This window comes from Delphinapterus leucas, chromosome 8, assembly GCF_059928025.1.
Source record: "Delphinapterus leucas isolate spDelLeu-1000000601 "Yukka" chromosome 8, BTC_Dleu_Yukka2, whole genome shotgun sequence".
Taxonomy (NCBI): Eukaryota; Metazoa; Chordata; class Mammalia; order Artiodactyla; family Monodontidae; genus Delphinapterus; species Delphinapterus leucas.
In genome coordinates, this window is record NC_143136.1 from 108,306,791 (window position 1) to 108,321,019 (window position 14,229).

Below are 14,229 nucleotides of genomic sequence, written 5' to 3' on the forward strand. Positions count from 1 at the left end.
CTTTGACCACATATCAGTATATTCCAAAGACGCAGTAGCTCTCTGCTGTGTACAATATCAAGTTTACAGTCTTCACCTTAGAGCCCCGAATTTAGAGACAGACACGGTATCACGCAGTAACACGTTATACTTCAGTAGTACTGAGGCCACAGGTTTCCTTGAAAAAAGTTGAAAGGCATGGACCGTCTTCCTTAAAAAGCATACATATGTGCATAAAAATGTGCATAAAATGTTTAGGGGTTCACACACCCCTAACCAAATTAGAATCCCTCAGTTCTAACTAGTCTTTACTCCACATTGTGTACAACCACCACTATCTTCCTTGCCTTGTTCACAGTGCTGCCCCCCTTCACGCCTCTGAATCCCCACTGCCACACCCATCCCAACCAAAAGCCTTCCCTTACTACCTCTCTCCTAAATTCCTACAGCGGATCACATGACACTGTATGTAATTCAGCCTTCTCTACATCTTGGCAGCTAGATCCAAAGTCGCTTGGGGTTCAAGGACTCGCACAGTGCCAAGCAGAGCGAATAACTCAGAGTAGGCGCTTAACGCTTGCTGGCTGACTACCCACAACCCTGGCGTGCCTGGATTGGCTGGTGAATGATGTGCTGTACTGCCGGCTGAGCTGCAGCAGCGTTTGGCAGCTGGGAAGTCGGCCTCAGGACCGTGGTTACTTTAGAACTGGACATCACAGCAGCAGCTGCTGCACCTGGAAAAACAGTATTTTTTTCATTAGTATGGCTTCCGGGCCCATGATTTAAATAGCTACAATTACATTCCCTATAAGCTCAGTGTGTCAGTATTCAGCTTAAGTGCTTTATGTATACTTCCCGTTTCATCATACAGAAAATTAGGAGAACGTGCGCCCAAGGGCTGAGATTTCATAAGATCGATAATCTGTATTGCTTCTTCAAGGGTGTTCTTAAATGAAACTGGCTATTTTTTTTTTTTTTTAAACTGCAAGTATGTAGCATTGAAGCACAGCACGGTGCTGTTAGTACCCTGATTCAAGCCAAGGCTGCAGCAGTTTAACCACCAGTGAGAGTTCACTTGAACCACCACTGCCTTTGTACCATCAGTGCCAATATCAGCACTGACAAAAGGGCACACATCTTAGTTTCGACCTCACACAGATCCCCCTGCAGTCTGTGAACCTCACTGAGAACAACCACCAAGTTACATTGAGAGAGAGTACTTGTTAGCCTGATTCTGCCGACAATAATTTTATCCTCTCCAGTAGAAGGTAACAATTTCTGATCAAGTAACTGAAAAAACTCATTAAACTTAATACCTTACAACCTATCAGCACTTAATTGTAAGAATAAATTCATCTTATTGCCATGTGAATAAAAAGATTTGACTAAGCATTTTCACTAAACTTCAAAAATACTCAGTATTAACATTTGTGACTTATTTATTGAAAATGAAGCCCATATTTACACGACCACAGCTTTCAGGAGTTCCTCAGGATAAAGGCCAATTTTTAGACCATACAGAAAATTTGAATTGCTCTGAGTTTACACACATACACATATGTGTTGCAATACAACTATAACAAGCACCTATTAGGCCACGCTAAAAATGTGCATTAATCTAAGTTTATTTCTGCTGTCCTGCAACTCTAAAAAGCTCATTCTGGATACGCTTTGTGTTACTGTATCTTCTACCAAACGTGTACCTGTCACTGCATTTCAGGAGTCTGAAGAAAACACGCAGCCTTTATTTACCTCGAGGTAAATGAGAAGCTCCAATGTGAAGAGGGGGCCCAGGTGCGTTGCTGCGGATGATAGACATCTGTACGTTTGTGGTCATGATGTGATGCAGGTTACTGGGATGCCCCTGCAAGAAACAGGATGCAACGTTATTTCCAAGTGCCTGGTCTTAGCCACGGGTGCTTAGCCATTGCTTCTAGGAAGTCAGCTGCCTCCAAATGTGGGTCATGTTGTTCCTCTTAAGATAGTGAGCACCCCAAGGGAAAGGACATTTAGTTTCCTTTTCACAGCATACTGCACGATGCCCTGTGCCAGCAGGCATGTGGTAAGGGGCAGGGAGGACCCATCAACTGCCTTGAATCTAGCTAGCTGTTAGATTCCTATCACTGATGACACATCTGACTGTCCACTTTCAGACACTCTCATCTTCAATAGTAGTCTTTTACCCTTGTTTTCTTTGTCTTGGCCTATAGCTTATTTTTTCTTATTATCACTATTTCCTTTACACGCCACTGCACTCACGTATGCTGTATGCTAGCCAGGATCTCTAAGTAAATTCAGTCAGCGTCCAACGGGCACTCGCCCATCAGTTCTGCAGCTCACCCCTACCTGTCCCTTCCTCACACCTGCCCGATCCTGATGCCAGTGCTTCTCAGGTGGGCATTCCAGCACTTCTGGGAGGACTCAGCAATATGACAAAATGAAAAACACCACAGTGCACCTTTTTGGAATACCATTTTTCTCCTGAAAACTTGAAGGGAGTGAGTTGTGAGATTCAGTTTTCACTGGTAAGTAATTTAAAATATTTAAATAATACATATTATGGAGGAGGACTGCAATTTCAAAAAAAAAAATTAAGTTAAAACATGAGACTTTAAAATAAAGGTTCACAACTGGTAGGCTGCTGAGGGAACCCGCCAGTCGCCCAAGAGACACACATCACCGTCCTCAGAGAACAGCCTTAGAGAAGCACTGCTGCTGTGAGGCTGTCCTCAGCCCACTGGAGTTCTGCGCCTGTAACCAAGCACAGCCGGACTCCTGTGCTCCTCAAGGTCACGGGCTGTCTTATCTAGATCTGCTTCTCGCACTGCAGGGGGTGCCTCGTACACAGCAGATACCCACTACGTACGGGCCGAATGACAAGACCACTGTGCATACTGGTCTCACTCCCGAGGCCATCCTTCTCTGTCCACTCTCCTCTTGTCCCCTTGCAGATACCGGTGACCAGTTAATTTTTGATTTAGTCCAGTGCCTAATGTACTGCTGGCATTCAGTAAATAATGATCAACAGTTTGGCATCTCAGTTTGAAAATCAGCAAATTAAGAGGAAAAAAACCTGTTGTCCACTGATTGTTGCCACAGGAATGGCTGCAGCTTGAGGGATGCTACTCTCCATGGTAACGGTAACCTGCCCTGGAAGCTTGGGGGGAAGTGACAAGGTGGAAGGTGGAGCAGGAGCAATGGGACGGCTAGGCACGGTGGGCTTCGGGGGCGGCTGCGAACAGAAAACCACACGACACAGATCAACAGCGTTTCCAGCGATGCCCTTCATTCCACACACGCGCACAAATCAAACCTGGAGAGCGCCAGGAAGGATGCCCGAAGCCTCACATGTTCTATCTCTTAGCATCACAGCCTCTCCATTGAGGTGCTAGCATTGCCATGTTACAGATGTGGAAACATACAAAGCAAGGCTAAGTCCCTTGCTTAAAGCCACACAGACAGTAAAAACTAGAACTGGGAATAAAGCCCAGATCTGTATGGCTCACAGCCCACATTCTTTCTTCTATACCGTGCCGCCTCCCAAGTTTGGCTGGAAGTAAACAAAACTCCCAGTAACTGACACATATCCATATGGTTAATACACAAGGCGATATTCTGATACACCCAAATTAGCAAGCTATCAAAACAAAACCTTGGAGAAGAGTGCCACTCCAAGATAAAAGCTACACTAGCACGCCCATAACTTGAAATAAAATCAACGTCAAAATGGGTACGAGAAAAGATCCTGTGATGCCAACTGCCCAGCGGCACGAGACTAGGCACTGCAGAACAGCGCAACTCTGAGTTACAGAGAGGAGCTGAACTGATAGGTCAAAAAGAAAAAGCTATGATCCTAGGATACAGCCTAAGACTCTGTGAGCACTGTCAGAAATACTAGCCAGTCTTTAGCTGCCGTTCAATGTGAAATTTTAAACCTCTCCATTACCTTCATAAGTCCCTCCGAAAATGAGAGTGGCACTGCTGGCGTCAGATGTGCTGGCGGGGCTGTCACTGTGACAGGTGTGCCCGATGCAACAGCATGGTGTGTAGACAACATCTGCACCTGTGGATAGGGCCTTACCACAACAGGCTCTTGCTTCTCTTCACGGGACTGTAGGGAGCTGCTGGAACCCACGTGCTCCCTGGCAGTGACTTCAGCATCTCGACTAGATTCATCGTTGACTAGTGAAGACATGAAGGGTGAAACAGCGTGTCATGCCCTTCCAATATCAAATAACATAACAGCACATGTAAGAGTGGCGCTTGCAGTTAAGTTGCAGGGTTGATAAACTGACCGTTTCCTTCTGAGATTTTCTTAACAAGGAAAACTTGGGCATCAAATTCCCCTGATGGAGAGCAAACTCGAAAGTCACACCTATGGAACACGGGACTTGTTTTAAAGATTGTAATTTCCTACTCCTATGAACAAAGGGCCTGAAAACTATCTAGAATGACCTCAAATACTTGAAATTGTAATATAAGATATAAGACAATTTCATTTAAAATATTTATTTAAAAAGTTATAAAAACCTAATATTAAAAAGGTGACTTGGGGACTTCCCAGGCGGTCCAGTGGGTCAGAATCCATGCTTCCACTGCAGGGGGCACGGGTCTGGCCCCTGGTAGGGGAGCTAAGGTCCTGCATGCTGTGTGGTGCGCCCCCCCCCCCAAAAAAGGTAACCAATTTCTCAGTCCAAATCCCTACAGAGTGAACAAGTAAAGCTCTATCATTATTACAATGCATGCACCCTTTGAGACTCAACAATTCCACTTGCATGACTGTACCCTATAGATACACAGCATGTGTGTAAAATGACTCAGGTACAAGTTATCTGTTTCAGTATTTTTATACTAGCAAAGGAACCGAAAAACCTACACGTCCATCAATAGGGGACTCGTTATATAAATTATGGTATACTCACACAACAGACTACCATGCAACTATAAAAATAAAACAAGAAAGCTTTTTAGGTACTCTTACGGGAAAATGTATTATATATATATATATATATATATTGTGAAAAAGATATATGAAAATACCAAAGTACAGAACAGAGAAAAAGTAAATAAAATACACACAAATATAAATACATTTGTATTTGAATATGGATAACGTATCTCCAAAGCATCTTGGTTGCCTGAAAGGAAAGAAAGTGGATGAGTGGGGGACAGGAAGGAGAGATATTTTTCAGTGTATATTCTTTTTTCTTTTGGAATTTTGGACCATGAGAACACGTAACGTATTTAAAAATTAAGTTAAAAAAAATCAAGGAACTGGGACTTCCCTGGTGGCGCGGTGGTTAAGAATCCACCTGCCAATGCTGGGAACACGGGTTCGATCCCTGGTCCGGGAAGATCCCACATGCCACGGAGCAACTAAGCCCGTGCGCCACAACTACTGAGCCTACGCTCTAGAGCCCATACGCCTAGGGCCCATGCTCCGCAACAAGAGAAGCCACCGCAATGAGAAGCCTGCACACTGCAACGAAGAGTAGCCCCCACTCGCCACAACTAGAGAAAGCCCGCATGCAGCAACAAAGACCCAACGCAGCCAAAAATAAATAAAACTAAAAATAAATTTAAAAATGCTGTGAATTCAGAACAATGATTAAAAAATTTATTAAAAATCAAGGAACTAATGTAATGAAAGAGGAGAGTCTGTGAAAATATTAATTTGCACTATCATTTTCCCAAAACAACACTGACATTATTTTTCTGAACATAAAGATTATACTTACATAAAAAATTTTAATTACTTGGAAAACTATAAAGAAGGTAAAGCTGCTCCCAAAGTCTATCCCCTAAAGGCACCAAGTTACTATTTTGGTAAAACGTCAGACACTTCTCAGCTCTTTAATCTTAGGTGGGTTTTTATTTACTTAACTTTTTATTTAACTATAACCTTCATAAAGACAAATGTATAGCTCAATGAACTTTTACAAACGGAACACACCCGAGTTACCAGCCCCGAGATCAACAAGCAGAATGCTACCGCTTCCCCATAAACCCTCTGTTCAGCCTGATTCCAGTCACTGTACCTCCCAATGATACTCACTATGCTAACTTCTAAAACTATAGGTTACTGTTGTCTATTTTTGAACTTATATAAATATACTCATAACAAATGTACCTGGTTCTTGTCTCTCTCACTTATAGGTATAAGATTTGTGCATATTACTGCATGTAGCCATAGCTCCTTCATTCTCAGTACAGTATGCCATTGCTTGAATAAATCACAAATTACCCATTTTACTCCAGTTAGTTTTCAGGTTTTTTGGTTTTTTTTTTACTATTATGAATAGGAATGCTAGTAATTATTCATGTGTATGACTTTTGGTGAACATTTCCATTGCTATTGGATTCCACCTTAGAGTGGAATCGCTAAGTAATATAGAATATACACTGCATCATTTCAAAAGTGCTAAATGAAATTCTATTGAATAGATGTACTATACCTTTTTAAACCATTATATCATCGATGAGCTTTTAGGCTATTTCCAAATTTTTGCTATTGTCAACAACTCTAGAATAAATATCCATATGTACTCTGAGTCCTTGTTCAATGATCTCAGGAAAAAAAATCAGAAATTTTCTCTTGCAGGAAAAAAGTGCTGGGAGAAAAGATTAATATATTTTATATTCTGCTATACATTGACCCTTCTCCTAGGTCATTCAGATTTTTAAAAATTTTGATTTTTAAAACCGCTTTATTGAGGTATAACTTGCATACAATAAAATGGCTATTCTAAAGAGAGTTCAATGATTTTTTTTTTTTACATTCTCACCAACAAGTTAGGAGCAGAATGGCTGGGTCAAATGGTAAACTTCATATGAAACTGCCGAAGTACTTTCCAAAGTGGTTGTATTATCTCATGTTCCCACCGGCAGTGTATTAGCGGTCCAGTTGTTCCTCATCCTCACGGATTCTTGACACACCGACATTCTAGTGGGTGTGTACTGGGTATCTCATTGTGGTTTTAATTAACATTTCCATGCTGACTGGTAATGTTGAACTTCTTTTTATGTGACCAAAGGCCATTCATATACATCTTCCTTTGTGAAGTATATGTTCGTATCTTGTCCATTTTTTAATCAATCAGGTTTATTAACTGAGGTACAATTTACATATAAAATCTACTAATTTTTTGTATAAAACTAAATTTTCACAAATGTATTCAGTACTGTTATCACAACACAATCATGACATAGAACATTTCCCTTACTCTAACAAGTTCATTCATGCCCCTTTGCAGACAATTCCCTCCCTCCCACCCCTACTCCTTAGAAACCACTGATCTATTGATGGTTCTATCACCACTGCTTTGTCTTTTCTGGAATTTCATAGAAATAGAACCACACAGTATGTGGTCCTTTGGGTCTGGCTTCTTTCTCTCAGTAAAATGCTTTTGACGTTCATCCACGTTACTGTTTATAACGCTAGTCTGCTTCTTTTTACCACTGAGTAGTATTCCACTGTATGGATTAAACCAAACTTTGCTTATCCAGTCACCAGTTGAAAAAATCTGGGTTCTTTCCAGGGTTTGGCTATTATGAATAATGCTTCTATGAACACTGAAGGAGAAGTCACTGTATGTGTGACACATATTTTCATTTATCTTGGGTAAACACCTAGGAATGAGACTGCTGGGTTGTATGGTAAGCTTACGTTAAATTTTTTAACATACTGTGCCAAACTGCTTACCAAAGTGGCTGGATTACTTTGCATTCCCACCAATGCACGGGTTCTGCTTGCTCGAGAAACACGTCAAAACTCGGTATTGTCACTCTTTTTGTTTTAGTCATTCTAGTGGGTGTATAGTAGTTTCTCACTGTGGTTTTAATTTGCATTGCCCTGAGGAGTTAATACAGTTGAATATCTTTTGTGTTTATCTGGCCTTTATATAGCATCTTTGGTAAAGTGTCTATTCACATATTTCATCCCTTAAAAACAAACAAACTAACAACAAAAAAAACACAAGCTGTTTGCCTTTTTTGCTATTGAGTTACAAGTTTTTTATATATTCCAGATGTAAGTCTTTTGCTGACACATTTATCACAAATGTCTTCTCTCATTTGGTAGCTTGCCTTTTTATTTTACTAACAGTGTCTTTTGCAGAGCAGTCATTTTTAATGTTGATGAAGTACAGTGTATTAGTTGCCTCCTTTATAATCAATGTTTTTCGTGCCCTAAGCAATTTTTACTTACTCTAAGGTAACAAACAGTTTCTCCTATATTTTCTTTTAGAAATTTTAAGTTTTATACTTAGGTCCATAATTATACATTTCGAGTTAATTTATGTGCACAGTGGAAGTAAAGGCCAAGCTTTATTTTTTTTCGTATGGATATTCTGGTGTTCTGGCACTATTTTGTTAAAAAGACTATCATTCCCCTATTGAATTATCTATGTACTTTTATCAAAAATCAATTGACCATTATGTGTGGGTCTATTTCTGGATCCTCTAGTTTGTACCAATGATCCAGTGATTTATGCTAATATCACATTGTCTTGAGTAGTGCAGCTTTATACCAAGTCTTGAAGTAAGGCAGTGGAGTACCCCAACTTTCTTCTTTTTTGTCTAAATTGCTTTGGCTATTCTAGGTCCTTTGGTTTTCACATAAATTTTAGATTTAATTTTAGATTCAATTTTTAGAAAAGTACCTGATGTGAATTTGATTAGGATTCATTTGAATCTACAGATCCCTTTTAGGTAAAGGAAAATACTGAGTTTTCCAATCCATGAACATGATAGATCTTTTCATTTATCTAGGTCTTTAACTTCTCTCAGCAATGTTTTACATCATTTTCTAACCCCGGGTCATACACATATTTTGTTAACTTATTCCTAAGTATTTAATGGTTTTTTTTTTAAATGATACTGTAAATGACATTTTTAAAATTTCACTATTCATTACTAGTATTTAGAAATATAATTGATTTCTGTACACTGAACTTTTATCCCACAACCTTTAGTAATTTCACTTATTAGTTCCAACAGCTTTTAAAAAACATTTAGTATTTTCTGTATACGTGATGCTTGTGAATAAAGAGTTTTACTTCTGTCTTTCCATTATCAACTGATTTTTAACCTTCCCCACTGCCCAGATTTTCCCCTAATTAAAATTTTAAAGGAAATGGACAACTTCATAACTTTCCTCCAAACCTATCTGTCCAGGAAGACTTTGATTTTTGACACTTTCATTTAAGATATAATGCACTGACCATTTTCCACTAAGCTCTTTTTGCAACTATGTATCGTTTCCTTCTAGGTATTTGAAGTTGTTTATTTTTATCAGAAAAGAACCTTGAAGCAGTAGTTAAGAGAACGGTTGTAATCTATACTTCTGTACTGTGAACATGTACTTGAAATCCTGACATGCGTAGGATCCCAACTTACTTCTTCCAATAAGAGCACCAGGAAATATAGAAAAACATCTAACTACTTAAGGAAAACTTTTATTTTCTTTTTAAGAGCAACTGAAGGGAACAACATACACATTTCAGAAGTAAAATTATAGACAATTTGGGTCTAAGTCAATGATTTCCTTCTCAACAAAGTCTGAGGGCAATTATTGCCAATTGATACCCTTTTTAATGAGCAGTATAATTCTTGCAAATAGATGTTCAAAAATATTCTCTTTTGGGGTTTCCCTGGTGGCGCAGTGGTTGGGAGTCTGCCTGTCGATGCAGGGAACGCGGGTTCGTGCCCCGGTCTGGGAAGATCCCACATGCCGCGGAGCAACTAAGCCCGTGTGCCACAATGACTGAGCCTGCGCTCTAGAGCCCTCAAGCCACAACTACTGAGCCTGCGAGCCACAACTACTGAAGCTGATGCGCCTAGAGCCCATGCTCCGCAACAAGACAAGCCACTGCAGTGAGAAGCCCGTGCACCACAATGAAGAGTATCCCCCGCTCGACACAACCAGAGAAAGCCCGCGTGCAGCAACGAAGATCCAACGCAGCCAAAAATAAATAAATAAAATAAATTAATTAAAAATGGATTTCTATTAAAAAAAATTCTCTTTAGCTATGCTCCTTTAAATTATTCTGTTGTGGGGATTCCCTGGCACTCCAGTGGTTAGGACTTGGCGTTTTCACTGCTGTGTCCTGGGTTCAATCCCTGGTCAGGGAACTAAGATCCCGCAAGCCATGCACCTTGGCCAAAAAAAAAAAAAAAAAAATTCCGCTGTGAATTCATACAAAAGATAAAACACTGTCAAAAATCTTTGTTAAGGGGTCAGGAACTTGAAGTGGCGCTATAAGAATTTGTTAACCTCTACCCTGTAGCAAGGATAGCATATACAAAGAAGCATGGACAGATAGGTCCTGGCCTTCATTCTAGGAGGAGGCCCGACCTTGTGTTGCTGTGGATGATGGAGTCAGTAAAGACTTCCCAGAGAAAGTGACATCTGAGAGGAAACCTCAAGGAAGAACAAAGAATTAGCCAGATAAATAAGTGTGCAAAGGAAGAAGAAAGACTGTGGCAAATAAACAAAACAAAACTGGACTGTGTAAAGTCCCAAGGTCAAGAAGGCTGAGAACTTATCATCTGTTCAGAAAATATGAGCAGCCACTATTAAGGAGGAGGAATAAAGTAGCTTAAAGTTACTTTAAGTCTAAAGAGAACTAAAATAAATTTGTAACAAAAACTAAGTTGGCAGGAAGGAGGCGAAGCAATAGGAAGGAGGCCACAGCTCACAGGTGAGAGACAAAGACAGAACAATTAAACACCATGCCTGAGTTTCTGGTTTGAGCAATAAGTAGATGGTAAGTACCATTTACCATGATGAGGAACATAGAAATCAGGCTGTAAAGAAAGAGGAATAAAAAAAGGAGTACCTTACTTCACTTCGCAATGCCACCTTTCCACTTGATACACAGAATACAGAATTATTTGAAGGAGTAACTCAACTTCAGCACTGCTGACTGGACTAGATACTTTGCTGTGGGGTTGGAGGCTGTCCTGCTTAACGTCGTGTATTTAGCAGCAACCCGGGCCTCTAAATATCCGATGCCAAGAGCACCCCCTACTTGTGACACCTAAAAGTGTACCGAGACATCGCCAAATATTCCCTGGGGGGCAAAATCATCACCAGCTGAGGCCACTGATCTTCAGCATTCAAAGAGTACACAACTAAAAACCAAGTTGCATATATGTGCGTATACACATCTTTTTAAAATCTCTTTTCCTATACAGTAAGCTCCTGAAAGGCAAGACCTACGCCTTACACACCTTTGCATCCCTCATGGCATTATTATTACACCTCTGGGCCTTAATTAAATAAGAACACATTAATACATTAAAAAAAATGTTCTTGTAGGCGTGCTTCACTGTAAGTTTCATGTACACTCTGTACATGTGAATCAAGTGGTTAAAACAGGAAGAAAGAAAGCCCTATTTAAATTAGAACTGTAATATATCCATTTTTCAAATTTGATAACCTAGTATTTACTAAAATCCCACAAAGAATTTGCTAATTTTTAAATTAGAAAACTGGCAATATTTTTAAAGCAGGAAGCAATATAGAAAAATATCACACATCTCACCTGTTGCAGCTGGGTTTATCAATCCTGCAGAACCACTGTTGGCTATCTGTGAAGGAGCCTGGCTTAGCCCGGTGGAGGGGGTTCCTAACCGAGGAAACTGTTGAGAACTCATTTCCACCTGCAGTGCATAGGCATATGGTTATTACTGGATTCTGATATTAGAATCAATGAGAAAGTAAAGCATTTTTAGTACCTACATCTTCCCTTAGAAAAGCAAATGTAGCATCATCTATCTAAAATGATACTTGTGTTCAATATACAGTGCAGAAATGGTGTAAACTGTTTAAGCTTTTGATGTACATAGGTTCAATTAATGGTAAAATCGTTTATGTGGTGCTGGGGGATATTATGACACCGCCCCCCAATACCTGTGGATTGCCACAAAAGTCGGCACTGCATTGTGTATAACATCCACGTGACAGATCTTAACACAATATATATAATTCTGTGTAAAGTTTCAAGACAAATGGCATGTGCCTTTGAAAGACTTAAGCCTCACACCAAGGTGAACAGAACTGTCATCAGTGTGTCACAGGAGGAATCGGAGGCAGATGCCCTGTCCTAAGAAGGGATCAGAAACCTTCCATCAAGACCTGATCCGAAAGGAATTCCCAAACGCTTTCCTGCACAGGCCTCCATTGACGGATTTCTCCCCCGCCCCTTTCACAGAGCCCCACTGAGCCAAAGGGAACCGAGACCTTCACCACTTTCCCTAAAATCGACCCCCACTCCTCCTTCAGGAGCCGATATCCCCGATACGCCCGCAATCCTGCCCCCACCCTGAAGTCCCCCGCTGAGATCGGAGAACACAGGTCTCCAGACACTCCGGGTCTCTGAGACTCCATCCCTGGGGAGGGGGGCAGGCGTTCTGAGGAGCCCCGGGACCAGTGTGCCCTTTACCTGCCGCCGCCCGCCGCCCGCCCCTCCCGATTCCACATCGCCGGGCTGGGGGTGCCGCGGAGGACCCATCTCGGTGGCAGCGCTGGGCTCCGAGGTCGCGGGGACGACTCGTGTCGCAGCCCGCCTCGGGCCCGCCGCTGTCCAGCCCCGCCGGCCCCGCTCACCCCCGCTGCCCGGCTGCCGCTACGCTCCAGTCCTCTTCCCCCGAACCTGCCCCTACCTCCCCCGCCCGCCCATTGGCCCCACGCCGGGCGCGTCAGTCCGGGGCCCGCACCAATCCAACGCTGCCTGCGCGCTGAGATCCCGCCCCACCCTCCCGCCGACTGCCAGCCAATCAGGCGCGAGCCTCGCCGGAGCAGCCCAAACCTCTCGAGGCTGAGCCAATGGCAGAGGCAGACAAGCGCCGCAGGCGAAAGGGGCGGGGAGCTCGGAGGCCCCGCCTCGGTCAGGGTCTGAAAGCGGCGGGCGCAGGGCCCGGATGTGGAGAGTCACTTTAAACTGCTCCAGGAGCCAAACTCCCTGGGCCGCCCGCCCGCCCGCGCTCCCCCGGCCTCTCAGCTTCCCCGCCAAGGCCCACGCCCGCCACGCCCCCACGCCCGAATCAGCCCAGCCCTCCCGACGCCTCTCCCTTCCTTGCCACAGGACACCCGGCCTCTGCCGCCGGCCCAAAAGCCGTGCTCAGCTCGCGAAAGAGCTCAGGTTTGCGCCGCAGGAGACGAGGGACCGCTGCCCTTCCCCGGGGACGCGCAGCGGGAAGGACGCTGCAGCCCGGCTCGGCCGCCCCGCCCCCTCGTCTCCTCCCCTCTCCTCCCCTCCGCTCCCAGGCGCCCGTCCCGCCATTACCTGAGTGCTGCGCCGAGTGGCCGCCGCGCCGCCTCGAGCTCGCTCTCGTGCGCTCTCCGCCTGTGGAGCCGGCGTCCTCGGGCTCCCGGACCCGCCGCTGCCGCCGAGGCGCTAGCACTCTGCCCCCCACCCCTCAGCCCAGCGCCGCTGCTTCCGCCGCCGTAACGAGCCTCTGACCCATTGGCTGGGGTAGGCCCCGCCCTCCTCCGGAGAAGCCAGTCACCGCTCAGTGTGAGCGGAGAGCGGACGGGCCTGCCCCTCGGGGGCCGCTGAGGCCTCTGGGAAATGTAGTCCCAGGTGCCGAGAGGGCGGGCCTGGGCGGGGCGTCCGGGCGACCGGGCTGGGGCAACACACCCCTTTGCTGTGTCAAGTCGGTTCTGCATTTTCTCTTTGCCTAGTAAAAAGCTCATACCCTTTTGCCTCAGCTGACGCCACAAGGTTTCATTTTCCCGAGGGCGGTGCGGCGCGGGAAAAGGTAATGGAGGCCGACTGCAGCGGGCCGAAGGGGCTGCAGGCAGGGCCGAGGGCTTTCCTGACTGTTCTTGATGTCCCCACAGAGGCCACGGCCCGCAAAGCCTGAGCATCGTGGGGAGATCGGGTGGGCGGAACTGAAGCGACTCTGTCGGGTTTGCGCCCGGCGCGCCGCGTCGGGAGCTGCACACCGGGCCGGACCCGCTCGGGAGCCGAGCACCTTCGGGTTAAAGCCGGCTCGGAGAGGGGCCTTTGGCGCAGGACTCCGGCACGGTGCACCTGCTCGGTTTTTCCAGATTACGAAGAAGCTGAGGGAGGCGGTGGTGTTTTGTTGTTTTGTTTGGGGTGGAGGGATGGAGTTTACACAGCTGCAGTAGACTTAGCGAAAGATGCCGGAGCAAAATCTGAATCTGACAATAGAGTTAATGTCCCCCTCCTCCCTTCCCAGATGGTAATTTAGATCTGGAGTTTTGTGTTAAGAAATAAATGG

At 44.2% G+C, this 14,229-nt stretch overlaps 1 protein-coding gene across 10 annotated transcripts in view; it reads right to left on the reverse strand.

Annotated features, from left to right (window-relative positions):
• SAP130 (Sin3A associated protein 130) overlaps window positions 1-13,425 on the reverse strand; it is a 75,458-nt gene extending 62,033 nt beyond the window's left edge. For 2 of the 10 annotated variants that reach the window (XM_089916933.1, XM_089916931.1), the window contains exons 1-6: window positions 12,426-12,575; window positions 11,526-11,643; window positions 3,926-4,161; window positions 3,053-3,211; window positions 1,732-1,843; window positions 589-713 (exon numbers count right to left, since the gene is read on the reverse strand). In XM_089916933.1, coding sequence (XP_089773059.1) covers window positions 589-713; window positions 1,732-1,843; window positions 3,053-3,211; window positions 3,926-4,161; window positions 11,526-11,643; window positions 12,426-12,494 — 819 coding nt within the window. In that variant the 5' untranslated portion in view covers window positions 12,495-12,575. Of the gene's footprint in view, window positions 1-588; window positions 714-1,731; window positions 1,844-3,052; window positions 3,212-3,925; window positions 4,162-11,525; window positions 11,678-12,425; window positions 12,581-13,268 lie in introns of those variants that run through there. The other 8 variants (XM_089916930.1, XM_022590538.2, XM_022590532.3 and 5 more) reach the window with 7 other exon arrangements.
• Between the last annotated feature and the right edge of the window lie 804 nt (window positions 13,426-14,229).